The sequence below is a fragment of the Mya arenaria genome, chromosome 4 (assembly GCF_026914265.1).
Source record: "Mya arenaria isolate MELC-2E11 chromosome 4, ASM2691426v1".
In the NCBI taxonomy this organism is placed as follows: Eukaryota; Metazoa; Mollusca; class Bivalvia; order Myida; family Myidae; genus Mya; species Mya arenaria.
In genome coordinates, this window is record NC_069125.1 from 33,636,872 (window position 1) to 33,656,487 (window position 19,616).

At 36.0% G+C, this 19,616-nt stretch overlaps 2 protein-coding genes and 3 non-coding genes across 11 annotated transcripts in view; 4 read left to right on the forward strand and 1 right to left on the reverse strand.

The window, feature by feature from the left end:
• LOC128231384 (peripheral-type benzodiazepine receptor-associated protein 1-like) overlaps window positions 1-8,125 on the reverse strand; it is a 148,088-nt gene extending 139,963 nt beyond the window's left edge. For all 7 annotated transcript variants that reach the window (XM_052944144.1, XM_052944145.1, XM_052944149.1 and 4 more), the window contains exons 1-2: window positions 8,023-8,125; window positions 4,465-5,692 (exon numbers count right to left, since the gene is read on the reverse strand). In XM_052944144.1, coding sequence (XP_052800104.1) covers window positions 4,465-5,595 — 1,131 coding nt within the window. In that variant the 5' untranslated portion in view covers window positions 5,596-5,692; window positions 8,023-8,125. The remainder of the gene's footprint in view (window positions 1-4,464; window positions 5,693-8,022) is intronic.
• A 6,210-nt stretch (window positions 8,126-14,335) lies between these two features.
• LOC128229717 (40S ribosomal protein S11-like) lies at window positions 14,336-18,162 on the forward strand. Its single transcript, XM_052941522.1, has 4 exons — window positions 14,336-14,386; window positions 16,528-16,653; window positions 17,103-17,308; window positions 18,004-18,162. The coding sequence occupies exons 1-4, from the start codon at window positions 14,375-14,377 to the stop codon at window positions 18,125-18,127; spliced, it is 468 nt and encodes a 155-aa protein (XP_052797482.1). The 5' UTR covers window positions 14,336-14,374; the 3' UTR covers window positions 18,128-18,162.
• Window positions 15,133-15,206, forward strand: Trnat-agu (transfer RNA threonine (anticodon AGU)). Its single transcript has one exon. It is a non-coding gene; the product is annotated as a tRNA-Thr (tRNA).
• Window positions 16,891-16,971, forward strand: LOC128233109 (small nucleolar RNA SNORD35). The gene has a single exon (XR_008260608.1). It is a non-coding gene; the product is annotated as a small nucleolar RNA SNORD35 (small nucleolar RNA).
• LOC128233107 (small nucleolar RNA SNORD35) lies at window positions 17,505-17,585 on the forward strand. Its single transcript, XR_008260606.1, has one exon. It is a non-coding gene; the product is annotated as a small nucleolar RNA SNORD35 (small nucleolar RNA).
• Window positions 18,163-19,616: the final 1,454 nt, after the last annotated feature.

A 19,616-nucleotide genomic window follows, 5' to 3' on the forward strand; every position in this document is an offset into this window, starting at 1 on the left:
TATTTAAACGAAATAAATAAAATATCAATGTTGATATTGCTATTTTAGCATTGTTGATTTGCATTGTCATCAAAGTTGTCGAAACTGCCGATGTTATCCGTTAATTTACATAATGGGCGGAGTTCTTGACGTCATAGAGTTTGGCTGCGGCTATAAATAGACACACTTACTGGTTAGAAACTGATCGATAATAACTTGTCACTTCAGGCGTTAATTAATTTTGACATGTGTTTATTATATTCATTGATTAAATAAGCAAACATTCAGCACATGGCTTGAGCCCTGAATCGCAGAGCAATAAGCTTTTTGATCATCGTAAATTTCGGCGAATCAGACTTCGCCGTTGTCAAGGCGACTTAGTCGTTCCAGTCGCCCTGAAGAATGCGTTCTTAAATAATAAGGTTTTGCGCATTAAAAATATGATGTGTTACGCGTTTAATTGGTATGTGTTTTTTTTTTTAAATCACATTAGGAAAAAAACGGTAGCCCGGTCGGGCTAGTTTCTGTGGAAAATCGGAAGCCCCAGCTGAAATATGGTAGCCTCGGGCTATCGGGCTACCGCGAATTTCGAACACTGTATCTGTCGCCTGCTTACTCCTACTCAGTGCGCTCAGACGCTCTATCGATTTTTCCGGGATGAATAAAATACACGTTTAAAGCGTCTGACGACATTGAGGAATATTTGGGTAGGATAAAAAAATTACGGTCGGCGGGCGCGGAACAGACACGGCCGGGTAACCGGAAACACACAATTTTTTTTTTTACGCCTAATTAATATAATAACTGGCATGCAGGGTATTCTCTAAGACTTGGAGGTAGGGGCCCGTAATAAGGCCCCTTATTTTGGAGTAAAATAGTTCTTGAAATCCTATGAGGGGAATACAATTCCCTGAGGACCCAGCTTTGTAAAAAGGGGCATAACACTAACTTATTTAAGCCAGAGTTATAGGACTTACTACACATGTGTGAAATGTCACTAATAACATGTGTACTAAGTTTCATGAAAATATCTTGAATAGTTTTGAGTTATGTCAACAAGTGTGCAACAATGTCGCAGCCATGAACCATTCCTTATAGGCTGTCAAAATACTTCGATTTTTCAAGACAGAAACAGACAAGTTAAAAGGCTACTCCTCATGATAGCCATACATATCAACTTCATTAGATGTGCTGTTATCTAACATAGCATAGGACATTGATTTTGTCTTCCAGTATGACCATGACCTTAAATGACAGTCTCAAAGTGATGAGTATTTTGATAATGTTAAGATTGTTGTAAATATTCCCCAATATGGAACCTGGTTAACAAAGAAACCCTGACCAGAAGGGATGCCCACTGAATAGAAAATTTCAGGAGCAGATCCAGGAATTGACGTTAGAGGGGGCGTAACTAAAATAGGGGCACAACATTTTGACATGCACCACTCCCTAAGAACCGAAAGTAGATGGCATAAACTGTTTGCCTTGGAATTTGGGATTACTCAATCAAGAAAATTTAAACAATTTGTAAACGGAAATTATGCATTATGGACATATTTTATTATTTTTTCTCCTATATTGACATAAATATTAACTTGGCCGATGTAACCCATGCCCCCCCCCCCCATCTAAATCCGCTAGTGAAACTAGTTTTCTTTTCCGAGAGCAGCAGGTGCAGTTGTTCTAGGTTGCGCATCTACGAGATTATACCAGCACTGATGCCAGACGGCTGTCAAACTTCTAATTGTGTTTTTAACGTGCTAAATTAATATTTCATCACTGCTCATAAAAAATGCATTCACTTTTTTTAAAGTTTTTACATTTGTACAGACAATATATTAAGCATTTGTAGCGAAACCAATAATTTCATTGTTCAAATAATATATCCAATAGATTCTTTAACCCAACTTTTTTAATTGACATTTTTGGGTAACTAAACATACTTTAAGTTTTTATTTTTTACAAAGCAAATAATAGGTGCGACACATAAAGTCCGATAGCTGAATGCAAATACAATATTGAACTCGATTTTTAGGATTATTGAAGTAAATTCTTCTTCACAGAACATCAAATAGCTTCAAAATCCATTGTATCTTTCCTTTGTATTTGTACAATGAAAAATATAATATTATCATTAATTCTCAAAAACAGGCATATATGTTTCTTCAGGGTGTAATTGACATGTCATTTGAAGGGCTGAAACTTATTTGGTGATGGGAGTCAAAGTGGCTGAAGTTCCCTGCCGCAGAAGCAAAACTGGCCTTATTATAGAACTCTTGTGAGTACTCAGCAGCTGCTGACTTCGAATGGAGAGCAAACTGGAGTATCAATACTAACAACAAACACAATAATAATCAAAAGAGACCAGTTTAAGTGAATCAGCTAAAACAAATGCTTTGTTTTTGGTCCCGGGAGCCATTAAAGTTGCTACACTCACCAATCCCATAAGATTTTACTCAAGTCATATTCCTTTTACTAAATACTGCTTATCTTGATTCAAAACATAAAAAGTTGGGCTCAATTCACTGTTCTTTTGGTCAGCAACTTTATTGACTAAAAACAAATACCCTAGTGTACTAGTCCAAGGTTGCACACCACCAATGTTTTCTGACAATTTTTTATAGACTATAGACTCAGCAAAGGTGCTCAAGGGACTTGATAATGACAAGCTCAAGGTATATTAGGACAACTACGGTATTAATAGTTTTTTCAGTGACCTCCAATCAAACTGTTTAGCAGGCATAATGCCATATTTGACTTAAAATCTCTAAAAGTGTGACCAACTAACTTGTTAATAACTGAAATCCTATACAGTGTATTAATCATATAAAGCTACTCAATTAATCACGGAAACTTAACATGGCCCACTTTAAATGTTATTTGAACCAAAACATGGTACACTTTAATCAATATGCATTTATCAAAATCTGGGTGGGATGTCTCGTTGTGCATAGCCAATTGAACATGAAAACGATAAAAACAACTAATTTAACAAACTTAAACAATTCAAAAAATGCATATTAAGACCTCAACAAGAACACGTACACCCATGGGTGCCAATGCTTGTCTTTTTTTGTTCCAGTCAAAAAGGGTCATAGTTCAACAACCATTAAAGCCAGAGTTGTGGGCCTTGGTACACACATGGATGCCAATAATTGTCTTTTTTGATCCAGTTGAAAAGGGGTAAAACTCAGCAATCATTTAAGCCAAATAGAGTTATGGGCCTTGTTAAACACATGGATGCTATTATGCTTGTATGTTTTTTGTTCCAGTCAAAAAAGGGCCTTACTCAACAATCATTCAAACCAGAGTTATGGGCCTTGCTAAACATGCTTATTAAGTAAAAGTGACATAAATTTTATAACTACATTTTGCAAAGCCCTGTGGTATTAAATTTGCTATTGCCCTTCACTGCACACGTACTGCATGTGTCTACCAGCGTGTAAAAGTGGACAAGGCAAATTTAAAAAATAAATAAAATTGTGTCACATATGTTCAACATCTGAAGTGAAACATTTGCATGTATATTTTCCTAATATTTAACTTTTTATAGCCATATGATTTTTTTAATAAAAGAGCTTGTTCGTGTTAAACATAAACTTCTGTAGATATGAATTTTTTTATTGATTCATTAACATTGGAGTGGAATGCCTTTTAAAGTTTATAGTATGGCGATTTACCCCTTTTATATATTAATTCCCTATTTCTTTTGTTTTCTGTATATATAAATACACATCAACAAGCGCATTTCAAATTAAATACTTAAGGCTTAATAGAAGTTATAATTAATCACACCAAACTTTGACAGAGTTGTATGTCGATTTTTGTCTGAATTATGTCAATATCTTCATGCTATATTAATCAAAGCATTTTAAGCTTAATGTTAAACAGAGTACAGTATTTAAACTTTCACATATTTGTGAAAATATTGTGTAAAATTTTCTTTACAAATATTCTCATTCGTCTTTCAATGTGACAATATAAACCAAATTAATACTTAAATATACCAAAACCTACAATTTACGCAACAACATAACTTAATCTGCTGTAAATACAATATTACGAAAAGTGCCAATCCGAATATAAGGTAATTGTACGCAGACAATTGTGCCAATCAAAATAATATTTGTTTATTGGCGATTACTTTTGGTAATCAAATATATTTTCTATGCTTCATTATGCACTGTCACACATTTACTTGCAATTATTATTATTAATATTGACAAATTGACGCAGCGCACGAAATGAAAAATTGCAAATTTTCAAGATCAAATAAACATTTCATTGAAAGCTCAGTTTGAAGTGAATTAAAGTTCAGGCTGCATAAACAATTGCGCTTAATTTCAATTATTGCAAACACCTCAAACTTTTATCAATTCTGATTAAAAATATTTATTTCAAAAAGTGAATTTTCAATTTTAAATGTTGAAAACAATACAATCAGGACTTTGTACCATAACTGCTGACAACGAAAACTATACTTACAAATAAGTCCCTAGCTGGCTCGCTCATAGCAGACGATGACCTTTTGCTTTCCCCATTCACTCCTTTTAAGGTCAAAGGTGAAGGCCCCTCCATGTAACCTTGACCTTGGATGCCCGGTGTGATGTGACCTTGCATAGACGGTGTCATGTGACCTTGACCTGAGGGTCCAGGTGTCACGGCTGGCGAGGACAGAAGGTTGTTTATGTGGGCGTTTATTTCGTCAAACTTAAGTTCACTAGTCGTAGACACTGAGCGACTCACTGCTCGGCTAGATGCCTGACTCTGCATCATCTGTAAATCCGCTAAAAGATCATTAAATTCCATCTCGTCTAATTCATCATCCGACTCTCCTGCATGTTCACTGAGAGCTTTTTCAGCCTTCCTCAACTTTTCAAGGTTACCCATAGCAAGCTTTTTAGAATCACTTAAAATCCTCTTCATTTCACCTTCATATTCATCCTTCACTTTTGCAAATTCCTTTTCCTTTTTAGCTTCTTCAGCAAGTTTCTTCTTATATTGTTGTTCCATCTTATCTCTATCTTGTTTCAGCTTTTCAATTTCATCAACCATTTCTCTTTCCTTATCGGTCATTATTCTTTTCTCATTATCAATGGCTAATCTCAAAGCACTATCCTTTTCTTGCTTAAACTTTTTCTTCAATTCTCTTAGTTCCTCTTCTTTAAACTTTAACACATCCTGAAGTTCTCTATCTTTCTCCTCCATAATGCTATTTTTCAAGTTTTCTTCCAATTGTTTCTTTTCTTTTTCCAATTTTCTCTTCATCTTATCTTCTAGTTCATCAATTTCGACTTGTTTCCGAACTTCATATGAATCACGCATCTCTCTGAGCTCACTAGATTTCTCTTTATGAGCCTTTTTACTTTTCGCTTTTTCTAGATCCAACTCACTTTTTAGCCTAGCGATCTTACGCTTATAATCATCGACCGAGTACTTATGTTCTCGCTCCTTTTTGCGACCCTCAGATCTCGAGCTGAACTGGCTTGTTGGGGTCGAAGCTCGACTGATGTCGTTAAAATCAAAATCATAATTATTGTTTTCCCGTGAATGTCGATGGTGATGGCTTCCATGGCCGTCTTCCCTGCGTCTTTCCCTTCTTTTTGTGGCCTCCATTGTTTACAAGTTCGGAAAAATAAATATCCCTGAGAAATATCTTCCTCTCACCAGCAAAACTCCTCTTCAAGCCATCACTCTTATGCCCTCTCGATCACTGTAAGAAGTAAAACCGTAAATAAAGCAAAAAACTTTCATGAATCCTATCAGTATTTGTATATGGGAATTTCAACCTATTTTGGATCCCTGCCCAATAAATGTTTTAAAATTCCTATAATCATTACTCTAATTGATAAATGATGTGTGTGTTCAAATAGTATATTCCTGTTTAAAGGTTTTAAACTACCAATTTAAGTATCGAAAGTTTGAGGAACTATACAAGTTTAAGTTCATTACATCACTCAAGTGTGAAAGTACACGTTAATGTGCCTCTTTTATGGAGTTCTTTATATGCAGACATAAAGAAAACCGAGGTAGTCTCAGGCAATAAATCCGAAGAAATTGAAAATTCACAGTGATATTTTCTCTTTCAAAGAATGTGTATATATATATTCAAAATTGAAACATTTTCATTCCTTAGGACTCTTCCGATAATTTTCATTATTGTGAGGAGCTAAAACTGTAGGTTATAACAATATGTCTTACATCAGTAAACAATACAATGGGTGACTGTACTTTGCTTTAATTGCATGCAATTAAAGTTCTGATATTTATCTACCCTGTTATACAAAATTAACGCAAAAAATTGTCAAGTTAGTATAATTATCAATAATTACAAAAAATATTTGCTTTAAGGCTGTTTTGCTATTCATGACAATACCATTAAAAAGTTCAATACATTCCCTGAATGTTTCTTGCCAAATGGAACAGGATATATATTAACATTTGTAATGGGGCACACTATAGGATGATGCATAAAAAAATGTTTAACATTTGACTCTTATGATCAAAGAAAAAAAAGGCATACCGTATGATTTTTGTACAGATAAAACAAAATAAAATTTAGCAATATTTAGGCCTTTTTTCTGGGGATTTGAGGCCACATACCTATATTAAAAAAAACACATCTATAAAAGCTAATATTTTTTATCAGCACACAGATCATTTGCTTTTTTTGGTTTGATCATTAAAGTTTCATTAAAGACTTTTATATACATGTATACATACAAAAATGTGTAACACCCTGGCTCTCTACACTGGCTCTCCGACAAGCCAGACAGAGTTTAATTTTGGGCAGTGGGTGTGTAAGCTCATTTTTACTCACAATAGGGCAAGGTCCACTCAGCCGGACTGCTCCGATAAGATTGTTAGTAATTTTAGGTTTTTTAGAAAATAGTTCACAGACAGAATGTAACCTTGGTTAGAGCTACCCTGCACCATTGTATAGCACACCCTGGATCTTTAACGTGCACCATTGTATAGCACTGTCACACAGGACCCCCATTTAACATCCCTCACGGAAGAGGATCAGTATTTTTGTAGTCTTGCGGCAGGGAATCGAACCTGCGACCCCTGGATTGACAGTCAAGTATTACTCCTAGACTATGGATCCGCCATGAAAAAAACTGGGCATGAGGGTTCAAGGATATCTTGGTAAGTTGGTGGTCACCAAGCCAGACAGAAGGCATTCCGCAAATTACTCTCTTGAACCAACATTCTCACATATAACATCATGTCCAATAGTAAATAAAATCTGATGACTTCTAATACTAGTTAAATTACTTTCATAGTTAAATAATTCTTGCATAATATGGATATAAATAGGTTAAACAAAATCTAAACATTTTATCAAAATGAGTCACCCCAAACCATGACCATGTCATTTTAAAGCTCACAGGTTTTACAGATTGATGGGGATAATATATATATATATATATATATATATCTACATAATTTAACCATCTTGAGATTGAGATGAGAAATGACTGAAGTATTTTTGTGATACTGGCCGGGTGGACCCAGGATTTGATGTTAGACGGGGCTATACTTCGGGGGGGGGGGGGGGGGGGGGGGGGGGGGGGGCAGTGGTTACAATTGACTGGTGCATTAGGGCATGAAGTACCATCCCAAGCCCCTTAAGTTAATTTCTCTGAGCCTGAGGACCTCATAAAGAAATAACAACCTGTATCTGAATAACTTAAGCTATGGAGGACCATTCTCTTATGTTGTTTATTCATTGTGGCATAACCAAATTGTATATCAATACAAATACAAAATTATATGTTTTAATATTAACCATATCTTGTGCATGCAATTGTACAATAACGCCTGATTGAATTAAATTGTTTTCTTAAGTAACATCTCAACAATTCATAGGCCAGTTTCAAAATGATTAACTTTAAACAAAGAATAGATGATGCTTGAATTATAACGTTAACAAAGCTGACAACATGCACACGCAGGTTAATCAGAAATAACTTAAATTCCCAATTAAATATAAACCGTAAAACAATTAAAATAAACACTCCAAGTGAAACCATGTTTTACCTTCCATATATTCCAACACATTTTTGCAATAACATGCTTTTTGTCCAAGTCGGATTTCAATGGTTTGTTTATTTTCTAACTGCACACCTGAGTTGACAATCACTCGGGCGCTTGGCCAAGTCTCTAATCCATCGTCACGTGATCGCGCACCTGTCGCACTTCTGATGGCGGGAAAATTCAAAATTTACATTTATATAAAGTCTTCATTCGTTTATGTTATAAGTATGTACTGTTTAAGATATTTTTATCGTAAGGAATAAAACATGTGTGTGTATTTAAGAAATAATTCCTTATTTCAGGAATGAGATCTATCAAGAATCAAAAATACGAAATTTAAAAGTCTGCAAAAAGACATAATTATTAGATGTTTCACCCAGCGGCTTGCGTTTTAATAAACAAAAATAGAACATACTAGTAATTAAACTATGGTTACTATGGTAAAGTTTTGTTGATATGTAATTTAAAAAAGAATACAATAATAATTTTTAGTATTTAATTTTTAACGTTTGTATATAGAAGGGAGGTAACCAAAATTAGTTAAAATATAGTCCATGCTTTTGTTGCCGCCCTTGGTGGAACTTTACAATAGAACGTCAAGTCATATTGACGCATTGCCGTCAAACCAGTCTATATTATTGTGACGTCATGTTCTTCCACAGTTCTTATTGGATAAGGTGTTGTCACAAGACGCATTGCCGTCAAACCAGTCTATATAATTGTGACGTCATGCTAATTGACGTTAACAACGTTAAGTTGGCGCGAGTTAGCAACTCTGCAAACAAAACGCAAACGCTTAAAAAGCAAATAATATTTAGCTTTTATGACCTCCTAACTTGTCAGACGTGACAATGGGAAATCTGTTGTGTTGTTCTGAGTCACATCACTCAGAATCTTGTGAAATTACAGAAGCGACAGAAGAAAAACGGAACAATCCTTCCCTGAGACAGGAAGATTTGGATCAAACAGGGGATGTATATGGAGGTGTGTAATAGTATTGATAACAACGGAGATGATGATGATGATGGTGATGATGAATTGTACGCTTATTCGAATATGGTATAGGATCATAATGTGTTCTATACATTGAACCTGCCTCGACCAATTGCTATACCATGCGCATTTGGGTCAAAAAACGCTAAAAGTAGACAGTTGTTCCAAAATGGAGGTGTTCCTCTATACATGTATTTCTACTGTAAATTTTATATGCATTCTTACATTAAGAGGTGCCGGTCTAACTACAGAGTTGGACGTATATTTTCATACCATAAACTACAGGTCTCCTAGATACTAATGCACCTGTAATTAGAAATGCATACAGGTGTGGATTCAGGATTTGACGATAGAGGGGGTGTAACTTAGGGGCATAACCTCGAGGGCCTCCCTTAGAACCGAATTTATTTGGTTAAAAGTGTTGGTAGGGGCTGAGGGCGCTCCCAAATATAACAATTTCTAGTGCGAAATGATGCATTTGGAGCGTATTTTATTACCTTTTTATCCTATATGGAAATAAAAATTAAACCTGGACGATTTGGGGATCCTCAAGTACACACCTATATTATTCAGACATGCACGATGCGCCTTTTGGCGCTTTGAGGTCATGTACGACGACGACGTCATTGACGTCTCGTACGGCTCGTTTTCTGTGTGACTTTAGAAATGGCAGCGCCCATAATGTTGTAACTGTTTTTCGTCAGATACTGATGAAGCGCTATGCCTGAAATAATTACTAAACGTGTTAAAATGACTGCTATTTAATTCAATATAACTTGGTACTAAAGTTCACCATAAGAAAGGATTGCGTTTCTTAAAATACGAACTAGTTGCGATGGTCAAGGTCAATTTCAAGGCCAGTGTTGTTTCGAAAACGAATTAAGTAAAACCTGTGTACATTTACCATACGATGTGTAAGGCACAGCACACAGTTCACAATTCACACAATAAGGTCTAAGTCGCAGCCTAGGTTTAACGAGGGGCATGCAAATTCGTTAGTCTCTGGCATTTACAGGAACCTACAGTTAGGGGGCATTATACCCTACGGTATAAATGTGAAGTTGTCTTGTTAATAAATTATGTGTGTGGGGGGTTTCCACAATATAAACCGAACATTGACTTTATTTTGTAGATGAGCCTGATGTGCAAGTTACCGAGGCGGAGGGTACTGAGGCCCCGCTTACCGGTTTTAAAGATGAATTGGGGACATATGGTGTACGCGATAATGAAGATGTTTACGAACATATTGGAAACATTCCGATTGGTTATGACGATACTGAAGTTATTGAAGATCCTATTCCAACAGTGTTGTCCGTACCTTTATGTATAGTAGCTGATGAGTGTAGCGAGCGGCTAACTGATTCCGATCAAAGTGCAACCGAAGATACATGTGAGAGCACACAGTCCGAATATAATGAGCCTGAAGATAACTCGACCGAATGTTTTAAACCTATCAATGGCAATGAAAACGATACAGTTGTTTCTGATTTACATGATACCACATGTACTGATATGACAAATGGTGTTCTTGATGAATACGCATCCTTTGATGAATATGAAGCGAAGTCTCTTACCAATACAACGAACCCTATGAAACAAAATGAGACCATGTTTGAAGCGGACATACCTGACCACGATGTTCCTAAGACCATTGACAGTGCAGTAGAAATATTTGAAGACACGCGTTCCGTCGTAAATGATAAGGGTTTGTGCAAAGAAAACGTTGATGGTGGTCAAGGTACATGTGCAGATTCATTAAATGCAAGAGATCGTATGAGCTTAAAACTAGCAGATCTTATCAATGAGAATAAAGAACTGTTAGATAAAATAAGGAATCTGATAATAGTCGAACCAGTACATACTGAAGATGGAGAAAATCAACAGAGATGCAATGGCAGCTTAAGACCATCTTATTTACCTAGATGTCCGTCCCCTTTAGTGATTTCTGGCATTCCCTCATTGGCACAAATCTATCAGCCTTCATATAATCGGGAAGAAGACATTCAATCAAAACCGGAAAGACCGAGCGAAGAAATCATTAGACAATTAAACAAAGAAAAACTTCAAGAATGTTATAGAAATAGGACAAAACCACAGTTGACAATAATAGAAGAATTAAAGAGATATTATCTTCCTTGGCCAACCCCAAAAGAAAAGGCGACTAATAAGAAATATAATCATGGGTCCCTTGTTCTCTTGAAAAAGAAGAGACATAGAGCTTACAACAAAATGATGCAGCAACATATGAAGCGTGAAGGTTTCCTGAAAGCGATGAAGAAACACAAGGAGAGAATGTCATTAGATGTTTGTGAAGATACAAAAAGACTGGTGTCACAAGTGTTGCCAAGTAAAACAACGAATCTGACACAGAACAAAGACCAGACCACAAGTTACCAAAGTGCTGGAGGCAGGAGGTTCACAAAAGAGGAGAAAGGTCATCACGAGAAGCGCGAGTTGGACGGGAAAGACGAAGAGCGACGTTGTATGTCACATACCATGGATTCTGAGAGAAAAGTGGTAAGATCTAGCCATCTTTCTGACAAAACAATCCTTAAATTAAGCAATACTTAAAGCTGTACTCTCACGGTTTTGACACTTAATTTTTGTCTCAGAATCGGCTTATTGTGGAATCAATGCTTTCAAATCAGTCATATTAGATAACTCACAATTTAAACTTTTGTGACGCTTTGAGCCATACTGAAACATCATTTATTTTTAACGTAAATGGGACAATCTGCGATCTGATCTTTTGTCAACAGCCTTACATGTCATCTATTGCCAGACATTTACGCAAAATTGGCTCATTCAACGACAAAAAATGATTACGAATGTAACATAATTAATATATATTAAATCTCTAAGATTGAAATTAAATTTTTATATATTTAATCATTTGAAGCGTGTAATATCTGCATGACATCTTTGTGATATTTGACTTTTTGGGTAATAATACTTAATTTGAATGTTATCTATTAACGTTCGTTGCCCCATGATACCCTCATATTAAAAGCTGTACTCTCACATATTGAGAGTTTTAACATTTTAAACTTTTTTTTTAGTTTTTGTCTCAGTTGTTGATTTTGGTATCAACGCCTTTAATTCAGTGATATAAAAATAACTCACAATAGAACAGATATCACTTGTTTAGAAAACTGCTTAAAAATCACTTAAATCGTTAGTAACGCTTTACTGTATAAAACATCACTTTTCAAACGTAAATATGAAAAACTGATCTGATCTTTTTTTCAGCAGTCTAGTATCACTGGTTTCCAGACATTAACGCAAAAATTGGCTGATTCCAGGACAAAATATAAAAATGCAATAGTTAAAACGGTCAATCTGCGAGAATGTAGCTTTAAAATAAATGGTCAAACATTTTCAATGCAACTTTTGCAGGAGAACGAAATGGAAGAGAACAGTGAAAGATGGCCACCTCCTGCATCCATGTTTGAAAAACTCAAACAAAGACGTCTCATTGAGGAGGTGGAGAGTTTCAAGAAAGTAACCGAACCCTGCAAGATAATAAGCGAGCCTGAAAACATCTCCCCTACTCCAATACAACGTCACTTCTCTTTTTTGCCAATGGATCAAAGGTCAGACATTTTTGATGCAAGTGGCTCAACTGACCATGCAAGGAGCGAGGAGAACAGTTTCGTACCAATCAAACGTCATTTATCATTTATACCACGCGATGACAACTCGGGTATCTCAACATCGGAGCATACCAATCTTGGGTCTTCCTCAAGGTATGTCTGCAACACGCCCAGTGTAGAATCCCTTCCGCAAATCCAGACTGACAGAGATGCGTGCATATCTTCAATCAGCAACCAATCATTGACAACACTGTGTAAAGTTAACGTTTCTCGTTCTTTATGTGAGTGGTCCGAAAGGGGTAAGAACTTCGTTGCTAGTTCATCAAAACCATTTGATTACAAGAAGGAACTGCCGTCCATCAGTACTACTAATAAATACGGACAGACACAACGTGACAGTTCCCCGACGATTGATCTACCATCTTTGTCAAATGGAAGCAGAAGCAGGCAACCATTTTCATTTAGCAACCATTTGTCAAATGCAGCGTTACGAGACACCTTACTAGAAGCCACAAGAAGGCTGAAAGACGCAGGTACGAAAGTGACTGCATGCGATTTAAAGAGACTTGAGCATCCAAGCCATTCTACAAATGATAGGCAGACTTTACCGGATATTAAGGACAGGAAAGACACAGTGACTATAGTTAGAAATACAGCTTTATCAAAGCATACATCTCACATGAATTTAGACAAGATATGAGAAACGTTTCTCATTATTAAATGAATTTTGATCAGAATTCGGTATAGCCATTGACAAGATTTAAATTAAACTTTGACTTTGTGTCTTTCGCATTCATGCAATACATGTACATGTATATATATTCAATAAAGCTGTTGCACTCAGTTATATTCTCATTTCACACATCCTGCAATAATATTTGTTAATATAATCGCTTATTAGAACCTGGGACGTTAATTCTAGCCCCCGGAAACCGCCCCGATAGTTCAGGAGAAGAGCGCCAGTTTCGGGCGAGGAAGGTCCGTGGTTTAATCCCCGCCCGCGTTATACCAAAATAAAGTTGGTCCGTGTTTCGGGGTAAAACCCAAGAGGTATATTCGAAAAGAGCAAGAGTATCGCGCCGTATCTCCATGTATTTCACTCTTATTCTTTACTCTTTCTATTATCTGTCACTTCTACCTTTTGTATTTTAAATACACTTTAGTCGTTATTACACGCGACGGAATGCAGCCGATGGACAATTATACAATGCGGTCGACATGGTGAAGCCATGGACATGGACAGACACAAAGAAACACTTTAGGACATGGCGATCGCTTATATTAAATATAGACATCTAATAGTTACCAGAGACTGCATGACCGTAGAATGGATAATTTTTGCATAGATATACATGCAAATGTCGAATTAATGTATTGTTATTCGAGATGATAGATTTTGAGTATCCCTTCAAAACCATTAATTGCATTGTAATTCAACATGTGACCTCAACACTTTGAGAGTTCTTCATAACGGTCTAACTGGACTTGTTAAAATCCCAAATGTGAGAATTAATACGTTGTCCGAAACTTTTCCCTAGCAGTGGTCATCTACTATAATGTGGGATGGACTGACGCTGTAAAAGCAAAAATACTACTGGTTGACGGTACATTTCCGAACAGGATCCAATCCCGAACACCGGCTAAAACAGTAGGGGTAAGAACTACTGCTTCACTTTTATCATTAAAAAATAGTTTACAGTAACCCAAAACAAAGTCCTTGCAAATGAAAATGTAACCCTTTCCGGTCTTTTCACCGGAAGTCTCTCACCATGGCAGAACAGGTAAATATTGGCAACTTTTTCTACAGATTTTCACTTTACTTTTTCACCTTCTAAATACCGTCTACACGATGAGGTAGAAGTTAATAATTGTGTGTGTCAGGGTTTTATTGCATTGTCCTATATATATCTGGAAAAAGTATTTTCTTGAAATGTAATGTTATTTCGCGACCTCTGTCAAGCATTTTATTACTGAAAACTTAGTAAATCACGTTGTTAATTGTCGAGTTATATTTAAAGTTAATGAGTTTCTAAAGACTGTATTTTAAGAAATCTTTTTGAACTTGTCATTGTTAAAGAAATATCTATTACTGTTTTCGTAAACTACACAGATTTTCATGTTGCATGGAATGACAGTGCACAGATCGTACACACAGACTTGAAAGTAAGATGCAGATCCCAACAGCTGCACTGGCTTTCTTTAAATTTTTGCCTGATGGCTCAGTTGGGTAAAACCAGTCTAAACCCTGGAAATAAAAAAACACATTTTATATGCTGCTTATCACATCATGGGACACAATACCACTATTTATTGTAGTGTGTGTGGGTTAGAACCAGCCGCCCGGTTAGCTCAGTTGGTGAGAGCGCTGTGCTAGTGTTCCAGCAGTCGTGGGTTCGAGCCCCACACCGGGCGCACTTTTTCTCCTAGGTTTATTTTACTGGTGGCAGCGGTAAACGGCAGGAGTGCCTCCATCGGCCTAAAAGGTTAATGGGGGGAGGAGTGTAGTGTGTGGGGGTTAGAACCAGCCGCCCGGTTAGCTCAGTTGGTTAGAGCGCCGTGCTAGTGTTCCGGCGGTCGTGGGTTCGAGCCCCACACCGGGCGCGCTTTTCCTCCTAGGTTTACTTTATTATCAAGATTTGTCGACGATATTTCAACATATTCTAAAAGCTAAAAATCCTCTAGGGTTATATAATTGACAAGAAAAGAAACATTCAGTTCTGGCATGAATTTTATAGCTAATATACCAATCCTTAATATATCACTGTGTTCTGAACAAAGATTAAACATTTTTACATCAAAACGACAAGAGCAATCTTACTGGTTATTCCAAATCGTGGATGAAATCTGTTTAAATATACACACTAACAACTAAATTTTGCCATTATACAGGTCTTTTCGATTAATTCTGCTGTTACCAGCGCCTGAAATTATTCCGATGATTAGATGATACCATCAGGATCATTTCAGACGCTCATGGCAGCAGTAGAGTTAATTGAAAACACCAATGTAATGGCGAAATTTAGCCGATAGTGTGTATATTTTTTAAATAGATTTCTGCTACAATTAGGAATAACTGATAAGATTGTTGTCATTTCGATGTAAACATGATTATTCTTTGATTGTGTTGGCCGCAATAGCAAAAATCCGCGAAGGGAAACGGAAAGTGGGCCTAACTCGTTGAGTGTACTGTGAGCAAGGGGCAGCTGTTGGGATCTGCATCTTACTTTCAAGTCCCTGTGAATGTACACACAGGACATTAATTCATTTGCTCCTAAGTCAAGGCATTTCTTATCCAATTTTAACTACCCATACTTTTATTATTTTTAAAGCTAGACACATGCAACTTTTAAACAAAAGAATACCAAACTTAGTAATGCAGTGAATGTCGATAGGCTTATCATCTTGATCATGTTAAACATTCTTGATTGTACCAGTCACTCTGTAATTATGGAACTTGATTTTCCAAATTATCATTTTTAGCTCATTCTTTTATCTCAGTCTTTACCAAACTTTATGATCATGTTCTTTGTCAGAGTAGGCTGTCTAGTCCGATCTCACTATTCAATTTAGGAGTCTTCATGACCAAATTGACCTCTTCTGTCCGATGAAAATTTCCTATTTAACATACATGTATTGGATAAACATTTCTTATGGAATATGTAACACACGTATACCATATATGTACGTACCATTGAATAACAATACTCAATGGTTTTTGAAGGAGTAACAAACTCTGTTACAATTTCAATATTCACATTATCTATGCACGTTGTTCATTTAGCAGGCGATATTAATTATTGTTTACTGGTCTAATTTATTATTTAACTTTATAAGTAGATAATCACTTTGGTTAAAACTTAAATTGGATGCTTTTATTCTCTGTAGCAAAATAGTCTAATGGCTTTCGTCTATTTATTTTCAGACTGAGAGATCGTTTCAGAAACAGCCAACTGTTTTTCTGAACAAAAAGTCAGATGTTCTTTCTACAAAGAAAAAGAGCAACAGATATGTCAAGAATGTAGGACTTGGATTCAAGACACCAAGAGAGGTAAATTGTTTTAAAATTAAAACAGTTGTGATATATGATCAATTTGTATTTCTGAAATCATCCTAAATAATAAGAAATTGAGTCCTGTAAGAGAGTTAGTCTAAATTGTGAAAAGTATAATAATTATGATATATAACCAATCAGTATTTCATCAGAGTGATACTTTTACAACAATTTGAGTGCCACAATTGTCCACTTGTTTTGGTAGAAACCTTGGAAATGTCAAAGCATTTTGATCACAGATGATGTTTTTCACGATGGTCTTCATAGTGACAGCACAATGTTGAAAAAGCCTTTTGGCAATGCTGATGTGATTTCTCTTGACCATATTAATGTAACAACGTTTACAAAATTAACTGTAACTGGTTGAATTATTATTCCTAACTTTTCATTTTGCTGATGCATCTTTAATTAACATGAAATGACATCTGTATTCATCTATCTTTTAGGCTACAGAAGGTCACTATGTTGACAAAAAGTGCCCATTCACCGGCAATGTTAGCATCCGTGGCCGTATTCTGACTGGAGTGGTTACCAAGATGAAGATGCAGAGAACCATTGTTATCCGCAGAGACTACTTGCACTTTGTAAAGAAGTACCAGAGATTTGAGAAGAGGCACAAGAACATGTCAGTTCATCTTAGCCCAGCTTTCAGGTACATATTGATTTTGCACCAGTGTCTTGCCCGAGTTGTCTTTCCTCCAACTATGGTAGGCTGATGTATGTCTACCATACAGGCATATTTCATTGTATAGTCGCTGCTTTGTCCTGGCAGTATCTCAGGCAGCTTAATTCCATTAAATTAAAATCTTGTGTTTGTAGAACATTTGGTAATGTCAATGCATTTTGATCACAGATGATGTTTTTCACGATGGTCTTCATAGTGGTTGTACAATGTTGAAAAAGCCTATTGGCATTGCTGATGTGATCATAGCACCATAAAAATAGATATTTGTATGAAGAACTAGTATCATGTGACAAAAAAACAACACAGTTTTCTATTTGTTGACCACGAAATGTAACTAATTATGTGAGATGTTAACTAATTGAGATGTTACTTGGTAATTTGACTTGCCTGTAACGACTGTTAAGCTGCAGGATTCCATGTTTTCAAAACCTTGAACTGAAAGACAACCAACATAGTGTTACTTATTGCTTCATCATTTCCATATTGACACTAATGTTATTAGTTTTGAGTTTTGGACAGAGAAATTATAATCATTACAACATTATTTCTCTAGTATTTCTTCTCTGCTGATGGGGCAGTCTCATATACCAAACACCAAAATTTGTGTTTATACGTTAATATGTCCCTTAATACATACCCATGTTTAATTTGCCGCTTTCCAGAGATGTAGCCAACGGTGATGTTGTGACAGTGGGAGAGTGCCGACCCCTGAGCAAGACTGTCCGTTTCAACGTTCTCAAGGTCACCAAGGCCGCAGGGGCCAAGAAAGGCTTCAAGAAATTCTAAATGTTCTGTACATAACAAATAAAGAGAAAAAACAATTCTGAGTGTCCTACCATTCCTAAAGTATCATTGAAACTGTTTGCTCGCAATGATTTTCATTCATCGCACAGCTGCTTGGAGCTTATATCTTGATTTGGATATAGTGGTATCATGTCATAAGTACAGTGAAGTGTTCTTTTGGTAAGCGTGTCTTAGTTTGGAAGTAAATATTGAGGTAATCATATCATAGCTTTAATGGTGTGTCAAACTCAGTCTAATGTCTGGCAAGCATGCCTTACTTTCTGCTGCATAATTTGGGAGGCCAGTGATTTTTATTTTTTATTATTTTTACCGCCTGTGCCTTGCAAATTTGGTAAAAAGTCGACTGGGGAAAATACAAAATCAGGCCAGAACAGCTAATATAATGGCAAATTACATGTTTTAACTTTTTTATGCATTCATTATGCTGTGAAAGAGTAAGTCTTGTCAAAATTTTGTTTATATTTCAAGAAATTCATTGCTTTTTTATTCATTAGCGTAATCGGCATTTATCAAATTGGGAAAAAATTATAAAATTTGGGAAAAAGGGTTTTTCAAAGGTGCTAACAGCCTTTAGAAGGCAGTAAATTGTACCAAATAAAAATCACTGCGGGTAATTGAATGATTTGGTTCTTGATCTCATCATGTTTACCAAATAGGCTGTGCATATTCTTTGTGTGTTTGGGTTGTACGAGTGGGTTTTTTTTGTAACATAAGAAAAAGAAGTACAGAGCTTCAATGAAGAATTTGAATCTTTAAAGAACTCCTTGGTCAGTCGGGGGCTTTCCCCAAAGAAATCGGGATCAACTTTTGCAATCTGGAAACTTTAACTGGAAACTTTTGTCACTATTAAAGGATGTTTTTCCTGATGTCCAACTTTGTTGAAAGAGTAATAATTTGTAACTATTACTTTCAAATTCACAAATTTCCAATCAGAGACTCTCACTTCAAAGGTACAAGATACAAGAATCTTTAATTTTTTTAGAGATACAAGATACTTAACTTTTGGAAGTTAAAGCCTAATTTTAAGACTTAATATAATTGGTAGCATCCAAACTTCCTTGAATGCAAGCCCTTAAAAGAATAATAAAATTGGTCTTTACAAAACGATAAGAAGCAAGTTTCCGAGCTGTGTATGGTTTCAATCTTTGACTTATTGAGCTTGGACCTGTTATCAAGTATGTATTGGCGTGCATGCTATTGTGTCCAATAATGGAAGGTCCGCACTTGTCCATGCAAGATTTTAAAATCCGCCATGTATTCTATGATAAGCGACTGCAAACGGAGAGGTTTTGAGTTTCCTGATCGAATATTAACACATTTGATTGTATATTTCACGAAAAAAGCTCTAGTTTCTGTCTCTGAAAAGGGGTTTGGAAATAATTTGTAGCTTAAAATAAAAGAAAATTGCAATCCGTTAAGCTGCGTCTGCGTTTTACAAGTTGGTCAATGTCTACATTGCAACAGTTGTCGA